This window comes from Terrapene carolina, unplaced genomic scaffold, assembly GCF_002925995.2.
Source record: "Terrapene carolina triunguis isolate 2854851 unplaced genomic scaffold, T_m_triunguis-2.0 Scaffold34984, whole genome shotgun sequence".
Lineage (NCBI taxonomy): Eukaryota > Metazoa > Chordata > Testudines > Emydidae > Terrapene > Terrapene triunguis.
In genome coordinates, this window is record NW_020699335.1 from 1,998 (window position 1) to 13,581 (window position 11,584).

The 11,584-nt window shown below is 48.5% G+C and overlaps 1 protein-coding gene across 1 annotated transcript; it reads left to right on the forward strand.

Moving 5' to 3' along the window:
- The first annotated feature begins 3,470 nt into the window (after nt 1-3,470).
- LOC112124476 (olfactory receptor 14A16-like) lies at nt 3,471-4,406 on the forward strand. The gene has a single exon (XM_024222967.2). The coding sequence runs from the start codon at nt 3,471-3,473 to the stop codon at nt 4,404-4,406; it is 936 nt and encodes a 311-aa protein (XP_024078735.2).
- Nucleotides 4,407-11,584: the final 7,178 nt, after the last annotated feature.

Consider the following 11,584-nt stretch of genomic DNA (forward strand, 5'->3'; position numbering starts at 1 on the left):
GGAGGGTGATGTCAGGCATGACTCCCTGCTGTGAAATCGGTAGGGGAAAGTTAGTATTGGGACTGCTTGCCCGTCCCTTTACAGAACTGCAACCGCCGGTTTACAGCCACGCGGTTTACAGCCGCGAGGGGCTGGGACAGGGCCAGAGTTCATGCTTGCAGGATTGCTGCCAGCAGAGACTCGCATTGCTTTCTATGTGAAAGGAGGCCAGTGCCACTCTTAAAGTTTTAAGCGGCCACAAGTGTACGGCTTACCATGTTTGCCATCTAGACAAAGTCCGGTGTCCTGCCCTGCTCCTCAGCTCGCCACAGCAAGACCGCAGGCACTGTAGGCGAGGGCCGAAAATTCGACCTTGTCCTCAGTGCGCGTGTGATAGGTGCTCTGCATGGTCTTGTTCACAGAGAAAGACTATGTTCTCTGTTCACAGATACATTGCTCTGTCTCAGGAATTCACTCCCTTTTTCCAATTCCCACAGCCACATCTGCCCAGAGGCTAGCGCACATTAGGAGGAGGAAGAAGAGGACACGGGAAGACATGTTTGCTGAACTAATGGAATGCTCCCGAGCACAGGCAGCCCAGCAGACACAGTGGAGGGAGAACTTGTCCCAAATGCACCGGGCAAACATGGAACGGGAGGAGAGGTGGCGACAGGAGGACAGGCAGGCTACTCAAACGCTGCTTGGACTAATGAGGGAGCAAACGGACACGCTCCGCCGCCTTGTGGATGTTCTGCAGGACCGGAGGCAGGAGGAGAGAGCCCCGCTGCAGTCTCTCTGTAACTGCCCTGCCCCGCCACCAAGTCCCATACACCCCTCACCCAAAGTCCAAACACGGAGGGGTGGAAGGGGCCGGGAAAAATTTCACTCCACCCCTGCGGACTGCTCTACCACTAGAAGGCTCTCATTCCCCAAAATTTGAAAAGTCCTTTCCTACCGGCCTCACACAAGACCCCGTCCAAGTTTCACCCCCCCGTTCCATGTGCGGTTGTTAATAAAGAATACGTTTCTGTTCATTTCTGTTTCCATCCTCTTCTTTTGGAGGGGAGTCTGTCTGAAGGGGGGGGAAGGGCCTTGGTCATTGGACAGGACAGTCACCTTTAGCAGGGGGCAGGTGCAGCAGCAGGGCACATATACAGTGCAGTGACTAGTTATCCTGGTTAGTCTGGGAGGTGGTTTTCATGTTTTCTGTGGTGGGGGCGGTGGTGTTGCTCTGTGACTTGGTGGCGGGGGAGGGCAGTTACAGATCTTATGCAGCGGTCCTTACCCTGGATCACAGAGCCGCGCAGCAGGGGATCTGTAACCCTCCTCCCCCTGCAAGACAGTCACATAGCAGACACATACACGCAGTCCCGGCCAGGAGGGTTGGCAGGCTCCGTTGAAGCTACCAGTCCACCACCGCGGAGCCTGTCTTTCCTGGAGTTTAGAAGCATCATTTGCATCACAACCCTAAACCCGCCCCCCGCCACAGTCTGTGTCCCAGGTTTAAAACATTCCCGCGAAAACAGTAATAAAGACAACGGTGTCCATGAACAAAACAGAACAGATTTTATTTTTTGGGAAGGGGGTGAAGGGGGTATGTAAGTGGAGAGGATAGTCGACGGCAACTGGGTAAAGAAACGGGGGCAGGTTCAGCTTCTCTGTAAACAAACTTAATAGTCACTGGTTGCCCTGCTCACTCAGGAACCTAGCTTTCAAAGCCTCCCGGATGCACAGCGCGTCCCGCTGGGCTCTTCTAATCGCCCGGCTGTCTGGCTGGGCATAATCAGCAGCCAGGCTATTTGCCTCAACCTCCCACCCCGCCATAAAGGTCTCCCCCTTGCTCTCACACAGATTGTGGAGCACACAGCAAGCTGCAATAACGATGGGGATATTGGTTTCGCTGAGATCACAGCGAGTGAGTAAGCTTCTCCATCTCCCTTTGAGACGGCCAAAAGCACACTCCACCACCATTCTGCACTTGCTCAGCCGGTAGTTGAAGAGTTCTTTTTCTGTGTCCAGGGCGCCAGTATAGGGCTTCATGAGCCAGGGCATTAGCGGGTAGGCTGGGTCCCCGAGGATGACTGTAGGCATCTCCACATCCCCAAGAGTTATTTTGTGGTCTGGGAAGTAAATACCTTCCTGCAGCCGTCTAAACAGACCAGAGTTCCTGAACACGCGAGCGTCATGAACCTTGCCCGGCCATCCGACGTAGATGTTTGTAAACCGTCCCCGATGGTCCACCAGTGCTTGCAGCACCATTGAAAAGTAGCCCTTTCTATTGATGTACTGGCTGGCCTGGTGGCCCGGTCCCAGGATAGGGATGTGAGTCCCATCTATAGCCCCACCGCAGTTTGGGAATCCCATCGCGGCAAAGCCATCTATGATGACCTGCGCGTTTCCCAGAGTCACTACCTTTGACAGCAGTACCTTGACGATTGCCTTGGCTACTTGCAGGACAACAACCCCCACGGTAGATTTGCCCACGCCAAAGTGGTTCGCGACTGACCGGTAGCTGTCCGGCGTTGCAAGCTTCCAGAGGGCTATGGCCACTCGCTTCTGGACAGTCAGGGCTGCTCGCATGCCGGTGTCCTTGCGCTTCAGGGCAGGGGACAGCAAGTCACAAAGTTCCAGGAAAGTCCCCTTCCGTATGCGAAAGTTTCGCAGCCACTGGGATTCATCCCAGACCTGAAGCACTATGCGGTCCCACCAGTCCGTGCTTGTTTCCCGGGCCCAGAATCGCCGTTCAACAAAATCCACATGCCCCATTGCCACCGTGATGTCCTGGGCGCTGGGGCTCGTGGTTTCTGACAGCTCTGTGCTACTCTCCGACTTCAGGCCCTCACGGCGGTGCCGTAGCCTCCTCGCCTGATTTCTCTGCATCTGCCTGTGGGAAAGGTGTATGATAAGGTGCGAGGCGTTGAGAACAGCCACAACTGCAGCGATGGTCGCAGCGGGATCCATGATCGCAGTGCTCTGGCGTCCACGCTGTCACTGATCAAAAAGTGCGCGAACTGATTTCCCGCCGGCGCTTTCAGGGAGGGAGGCAGGGCGGTAGTGACTGACGGATGACGACAGTTACCCAAAAGCACCCTCGCCACAATTTTTTACCCAGAAGCCATTGGGGGCTAGACCCAGAATTCCACTGGGCAGCGGGGACTGCGGGAACTGTGGGATAGCTGCCCACAGTGCACTGCTTCCAATGTCGACGCTTTCCCTGGTAGTGTGGACTGACAAAGTCGAATTACTGTCCTTAGTGTAGACACAGACGTTCGACTTTCTAATATCGATTGCACATATTCGATTTAACTAAAATCGAACTACTCTCGTAGTGTAGACATACCCTTAGTTAATAGAAGTGATGAGTGTTGTGCATTGTTGACACTCACATCATATTGTTGTGGGAAATCAGGGCCACTCCCTCTGTCACTGTAATTCCCCCACTGTCTTTGTCCTTCCCTCCACAGCCATCACACAATGAACTGAGAAAGAAAATGTCCAACCAAACCACCTTGACCGAGTTCCTTCTCCTGGGATTCTCTGACGTTCGGGAGCTGCAGATTTTGCATTTTGTGGTGTTCCTGGTGATTTACCTGGCAGCCCTGATGGGGAATCTTCTCATCATCACAGCCATAGCCCTCGACCACCATCTTCACACCCCCATGTACTTCTTCCTGGTGAATCTGACCATCCTAGACCTCGGCTCCATCTCCGTCACCATCCCCAAATCCATGGCCAATTCCCTCATGAACACCAGGGTGATTTCTTATCCTGGATGTGTCACCCAAGTCTTTCTCTTTTTCCTGTTCACTGCAACTGATCTTGCCTTACTCACCATCATGGCATACGACCGATATGTCGCTATCTGCCAACCACTGCATTATGAGAGAGTGATGAACAGGAGAGCTTGTGTCCAAATGGCAGCCAGTGCCTGGATTACTGGTAGTGTCTACTCTGCCCTGCACACCGGGAACACCTTCAGGTTACCCTTCTGCCAGTCCAATGTCATCAACCAGTTCTTCTGTGAAATCCCCCAGCTACTCAAGCTCACCTGCTCTGATTCATACCTTACTGAAGTTGGGGCTATTGCCTTAGGTGTGTTTTTAGGGTTAAACTGCTTTGTTTTTATAATTGTGTCTTATGTTCAGATCTTCAAAACTGTGCTGAGAATCCCCTCTGAGCAGGGCCGGCATAAAGCCTTCTCCACCTGCCTTCCTCACCTCACTGTGGTCTCTTTGTTAATTTTCACTGGCATCTTTGCCTACCTGAAACCCACCTCCAACTCAGCATCAGGTCTGGACCTTGTGGTGGGTGTTCTCTATTCCCTGGTGCCTCCAGTGATGAATCCGATCATCTACAGCATGAGGAACAAGGAGATGAAAGCTGCATGGAAGAAACTGATTATGTGGAGGTTATTCACCAAGAGTTAAAATGTGCATCATTGCAACTTGACTGTGATTTCATCCTGAGTTTCTTTGTAGACATAATCAACTGATGACAAAACTGTCTCTTTGAGAACATAGGGTGCAATCTGCTAATGAAATCATGAAATCTAGACTAGCTTCACTGAAGTCAAATGAGTTAGTTTAAAATTATACTGTCAAAGTTAGATGTAGGACTTACAATTTGTTAGACCACTTTGTTTATTAGCACAGTGCTTTGCTAATACATTTAGATAATGTGAGCAGCATGCAAGACCCACACTACCTTATTTTATACAGATAAAAAGGGCGCAAACTTAACAAGAGGACAAAGAAAGCAGAACTGACAAGTTTACTTGAGGCTAGACATACATATTTAATTTTGTTACTAACTTTTACAGATCTCCGGCTAATGTTTCACCATTATCTTAAATGGACTTATTGTTTATGCCTTAATGTTCTTTTTCCTGACACCTGTATTTCAACATTCCTTATTTTTGCTTAAAGGTACATTCAGCATTTCTTTAATCCATTCTATTTTTACAATACAATTCATTCTACTTTCACAATCTCTTCTTTTGGTCAAGCTACGCAATGACCAACAATTACTGTGTTTTACATATTAACCATTTTTTTATTTTTTTGTTTATTAGCGATATTTAAAATTATTATATTAGCACTTTGTTTTGGGGCAGTTACCTGGGTGGCATACTTTACACAATTCTGGATACAACAGGAGATTAACTGAAAACATACAAAAATTATTAGGATTTTAAACAGGATAGTTAGGGCTTTCTGAAACAACCAGTTTTTTATGCCAGAGAAATTGAACAGGTTACTTAGCCACTTTTATAAAGAACTTGGCTTTTTATGGGAAGATATGTGATTTGTTTTAAGTGGCTAGCGCAATTTATTACCTTATTGGTGTTGTCAGATATAAACACACAACATTTTTTTTTAATGAGAGCACAGGTGTTTTTTTTGGCCGCCAGCACTATGTTTAATGCCTGATGGTTTTGGAGGGCCATCTATCGGACTGCCCCTGTTTTTTTGGCCAGGGCTTTTAAACTTTTTTCAGTTTTATTTGCCATTATTTTAACTACTGCTTGTAACCTTAGGGTATGTCTACACTACGGGATTAATCCGAATTTACAGAATTCGAATTTTGGAAACAGATTGTATAAAGTCGAATGTATGCGGCCACACTAAGCACATTAATTCGGCGGTGTGCGTCCATGTACTGGTGTTAGCGTCGATTTCCGGAGCGTTGCACTGTGGGTAGCTATCCCATAGCTATCCCATAGTTCCTGCAGTCTCCTCTGCCCATTGGAATTCTGGGTTGAGATCCCAATGCCTGATGGGGCCAAAAACATTGTCGCGGGTGGTTCTGGGTACATCCTCCCCCTCTCTCCAGGGAAGCAACGGCAGAGAATCATTTCACGCCTTTTTTCTGGGTGAACAGTGCAGATGCCATACCATGGCAAGCATGGAGCCGGCTCTGCTCAAGACAGCAGTCATGAATATTGTAAACACCCCGCACGTTATCGTGCAGTTTATGCTGAACCAGAACCTGCAAAACCAGACAGCGAGGAGTAGGCTATGGCAGCGTGGTGGCGAGAGTGATGAGGACATGGACATGGAATTCTATCAAACCGCAGGCCCCGGCGCTTTGGAGATCATGCTGTTAATGGGGCAGGTTATAGCCGTGGAACGCCGATTCTGGGCCCAGGAAACAAGAACAGACTGGTGGGATCGCATAGTGTTGCAGGTGTGGGATGATTCCCAGTGGTTGCGAAACTTTCGCATGCGTAAGGGCACTTTCATGGAACTTTGTGACTTGCTTTCTCCTGCACTGAAGCGCCAGAATACCAAGATGAGAGCAGCCCTCACAGTTGAGAAGCGAGTGGCGATAGCCCTGTGGAAGCTTGCAATGCCAGACAGCTACCGGTCAGTCGGGAATCAATTTAGAGTGGGCAAATCTACTGTGGGGGCTGCTGTGATGCAAGTAGCCAAAGCAATCGCTGAGCTGCTGCTACAAAAGGTAGTGACTCTGGGAAATGTGCAGGTCATAGTGGATGGCTTTGCTGCAATGGGATTCCCTAACTGTGGTGGGGCGATAGATGGAACCCGTATCCCTATCTTGGCACCGGAGCACCAGGGTACCCAGTACATAAACTGCAAGGGGTACTTTTCAATGGTGTTGCAAGCACTTGTGGATCACAAGGGACGTTTCACCAACATCAACATGGGCTGGCCGGGAAGGGTTCATGATGCTCACGTCTTCAGGAACACTACTCTGTTTAAACGGCTGCAGCAAGGGACTTACTTCCCAGACCAGAAAATAACCATTGGGTATGTTGAAATGCCTATAGTTATCCTTGGGGACCCAGCCTACCCCTTAATGCCATGGCTCATGAAGCCATACACAGGCAACATGGACAGGAGTCAGGAGCTGTTCAACTACAGGCTGAGAAAGTGCAGAATGGTGGTAGAAAGTGCATTTGGACGTTTAAAAGGTCGTTGGCGCTCGTTACTGTCTCGGTCAGACCTCAGCCAAACCAATATCCCCATTGTTATTGCTGCTTGCTGTGTGCTCCACAATCTCTGTGAGAGTAAGGGGGAGACCTTTATGGTGGGGTGGGATGCTGAGGCAAATTGCCTGGCTGCTGATTATGCGCAGCCAGACACCAGGGCGATTAGAAGATCACACCAGGAAGCGCTGTGCATCAGAGAAGCTTTGAAAACCAGTTTCATGACTGGCCAAGCTATGGTGTGAAAGTTCTGTTTGTTGAAAACCTGCCTCCTTGATTGACTCATTCCCTGTAAGCAAACCACCCTTAAACCACAGCTTGCTTTTAAAGGAAATAAAGTCACTATCATTTAAAAATCATGTATCCTTTATTGATTATAAACATAGGGAAAGAACCGACAAGGTAGCCCAGGTGGGGTTTGGGAGGAGGATAGGAGGGAAGTAAAAGGGCACTGAAAAAATTCAATATAATGACAGCCTTTTGGTTGGGCTGTCCACTGGGGTGGACTGGGAGGGTGCACGGAGCCTCCCCCCCCCCCGCGTTCTTACACATCTGGGTGAGGAGGCCATGGAACATGGTGAGGGGGGAGGGAGGTTATACAGTGGCTGCAGCAGCACTCTGTGATCCTGCTACCATTCCTGAAGCTTCACCAGACGCCGGAGCATGTCCGTTTGATCACGCAGCAGCCCCAGCATTGCAGACTGCCACCTCTCATCTCGAGCGACCCTCATGACCTCACGTTCACTGGCATCTTTCCTTTACTTAGATACCCTGTCCTTCCACTCATTCAAATGAGCTCTTTCATTGCGGGTGCATTCAATTATTTCTGAGAACATCTTGTCTCACGTCCTCTTTCTCCACCGCCTTATCTGAGATAGCCTTCGGGACTGAGGAGGGAGGCTTGAAAAATTTGCAGCTGCTGGAGGGATGGAAAAAAGGAGAGAAGTTTTTAAAAAGATACATTTTACAAAAAAATGCTTATACTCTTTCACGGTGAACAACACTATTCACATTACATAGTACATGTGATTTCAGTACAAGGTTGCATTTTGCATCTTAATATTGAGCCTGTGGCTTTGTTGTTAGAGATCACAGACGCAGGTCCAGGCAACAGAATTCGGCTTGCATGTGGCCATAGTAAGCCATTGTCTTTCGGCTTCTGCGCCCTCCTTTTCCAAATACCAAGCAAAGCCCGTTGAGTGCTGTGGTTTTCCTGTTAACCTTCATCAGCAGAAAACAAACTGACCCCCCCCATCCAATTCTCTGGGATGATTGTTTTATCCCTCCCCCCACCGCGTGTCTGGTATCAGGGAAGATCCCTGCAGAACCCCAACTAACCCCCCCTGCCCGCCATGACTTATCTGGGATGATCGCTGTACCCCTCCCCCCGCTGCGTGGCTGCTATCAGGGAAGATCCCTGCTAGCCAAACGTGAAAAGCTCAGCGCCAATTCTCCCCCCGCCCGCGCTTGGCTAACTGCAGGGAAAGATTTCTTTTCAGCCACAGGCAAACAACCCAGTAGGAACAGCCACCTCTGTCCCCTTAATTAAATTCCCGTATTTCAACCAGGTTACCATGAGCGATATCACTCTCCTGAGGATTACACAGCGAGATAAATGTCCCTGGAGGATTTCCGCTCCATTCCCAGACACGTTAACAGACTTTTCCAGTAGCTGTACTGGCCGCGAATGCATCCCAAGTCCTCAGGACAAATTAATCATTAAAAAACGCTTGCTTTTAAACCATGTTTTATATTTTAAAAGGTAAACTCACCTGAGGTCCCTTCCATGGGGTCATGGTCTGGGATACCACCTTGGGAGGCTTGGGAGGGTACTTCTGTCAGGCTGAGAAAAAGATCCTGGCTGTTGGGGAGAATGGAGTGCGCCTCCTCCTCTTCCCCATCCTCAGAATCCTCAGGTGTGGCTGATGAGATTACCCTGGCCTTGGAATCCACGGTCAGAGGTGGGGTAGTGGTGGCGGCCCCCCCTAGAATTGCATGCAGCTCAGCGTAGAAGTGGCATGTCTGCGGCTCTGACCCGGAGCGACCGTTTGCCTTCTTTGTTTTCTGATAGGCTTGTCTGAGCTCCTTGATTTTCACGCGGCACTGCTCTGAGTCCCTATTGTGGCCTCTCTTCATCATGCCCTTGGAGATTTTTTCAAAAGTTTTAGACTCATAGACTCATAGACTCATAGACTTTAAGGTCAGAAGGGACCAATATGGTCATCTAGTCTGACCCCCCGCATGATGCAGGCCACAAAAGCTGACCCCCCCACTTTCCCTTAACTCTGCTGTTGAAGTCTCCAGATCGTGATCTAAAGACTTCAAGTCGCAGAGAATCTTCCAGCTTGCGACCCCTGCCCTATGCTGCGGAGGAAGGCGAAAAACCTCCAGGGCCACTGCCAATCTACCCTGGAGGAAAATTCCTTCCCGACCCCAAATATGGCGATCAGCAGAACCCCGAGCATACGGGCAAGATTCTCTAGCCAGACCCTCATTTTACCAGCGATGGCCGTTATTGCCTAATTGATTAGAATCACGTAATCCCCTCAAACCATTCCCTCCATAAACTTATCTAGCCTAATCTTGAAGCCAGAGAGGTCTTTCGCCCCCACCGTTTCCCTCGGAAGGGATTTTGGCATTTTGTCTTTTCGAACGAAGTTCTACTAGCACTGAATCCTCTCCCCATATAGCGATCAGATCCAGTACCTCCCATACGGTCCATGCTGGTGCTCTTTTTCGATTATCAGCCTGCATGGTTACCTGTGCTGATGAGCTCTCTGTGGTCACCTGTGCTCTCCTGTGCTGGGCAAACAGGAAATAAAATTCAAATGTTCGCAGGACTTTTCCTGTCTACCTGGCCAGTGCATCCAAGTTCAGATTGCTGTCCAGAGCGGTCACAATGGTGCACTGTGGGATAGCTCCCGGAGGTCAATACCATCGAATAGCAGCCACACTAACGCTAATTCGAAATGACAATATCGATTTCGGCGCTACTCCGCTCGTCGGGGACGAGTACAGAAATCGATTTTAAGAGCCCTTTATTTCAAAATAAATGGCTTCATTGTGTGGACGGGTGCAGGGTTAATTTGATTTAACGCTGCTAAATTCGAATTAAACTCATAGTGTAGACCAGGCCTTAGGAGCTGTTTTGCATGGTGTATTACTCCCCCAAGTGGGATAAGGGAACCGCCAATGGCCTTTTTTCAGGTTAAGGGTCTTATGTTATTTACATACCATTGGGCATTTGGTAAGTTCCTTTTTCTTTGCCTGAAATTACGGAGGTGTTTTTGTGGGAAGGACCCTAGCACTCGGAATTGTGGGAAGAGTCGGGCGGGATAACAAATACCTGACCAGTTAGCTGGTAACGCAGTATAAGCTTTGGTTTTACAAATCCAATGATGGCTTATTAAGGCCGGGAAGGGTTGGTTGCATCCATTTGTTACATAGGTGCCTGCAAAGGAGGCGTAATATTCTTTAAAGGGCACAGGGTAATTCTGTTTACGAGGAGTGGTGTTATTTGCATGGCATTGAAAGATTGTATTGTTTTTACTAAGGTTACTGTAAGGGGAACATGAGATTGATTTTTTTGTTTGATTCCAGGTCGAGAAAAAAAATTATATTTCCATACCCGGCCCACCACTTTTTAGTTTTATTTGATTAATTCCATACACCATTGGCCAGAATATGCCGAAGGCAACAGCTTTTTTTCAGATCCAGCCCTGTTTCATTACACACCCAATACCAATGTCCTCTTGTTTTTACTACACTTATTCATTTAGATACATTTATTTTCACTGATTTTTAAGTGTCATTGCTGTTTCATGTCTTGTTAAACGGACAAGGTTTTCCAGTGAGGTCTGGGTAATTGAGTGGGATTGCCAGGACAGGAACACCAGCTTGAGAGTGGGCTGGGATGTGGCTACAGACCCACCAATTAGAAATATTAAGGGTCTGAGCTATTCACACTTGCTGCTGGATAAAAGAATTGTTATTGTGGACTCCCCAGACCTCAAGACACCAGCAGCCGAGGAACAGGTGCCACCAGAGGCGCATGTTGGAGGCAAGGCCCTTCTGGTTCTGACAACCTTAACTGAGGGAACCACAGTTACGGTTTTACGTCCACCAGGCAGCAGGTGCTAGGCTTGCTACTGCTTTTTTTTGGGCCTTGCTTTAGGTTGTCATCTGCTTTTGGCAACCCTTACAAGAGTGTAGATTGTAAGGCATTGCAGGCTGTTTGTTTACGGGGTTTTTTTGGAGTTAAAATTGACTCTGCGTGGTTTTGAGTTGATGATTGGTTTGCTGGAGATGGTGCCTTTTTACACTGTGAAGCATGTATCCATGCTGCGATGCCAGATAGTTTAACAGCCGTCTGGGTAGTAAGCAGTACCTGATGAGGACCCTTTTACCGGGGATTCAAGGCGTGTTTTTCATGATGGTGCCGTACGTAGACCCAATTACCTGTCTTGTGGTAGTGGCAAGTGTTAGAGGTGGGTTCTGTTGGCCAGGCGGCTTGAACCTGTGAATGGAAGTGACTTACGGCTTTCATTAATTTTTTGCAATATTGAAGGAGCGTACTGTGAGTTAAATTTAAGTTTGGGACTGGAGTAATGGTAGCCATAGCTTGCATAGGGCATTTTATAACAATTTTAAAGGGAC

What these genes read in the sequence shown, in the direction of transcription:
- LOC112124476 (XM_024222967.2), top strand. Translation starts at nt 3,471, where the DNA reads ATGTCCAACCAAACCACCTTGACCGAGTTCCTTCTCCTGGGATTCTCT.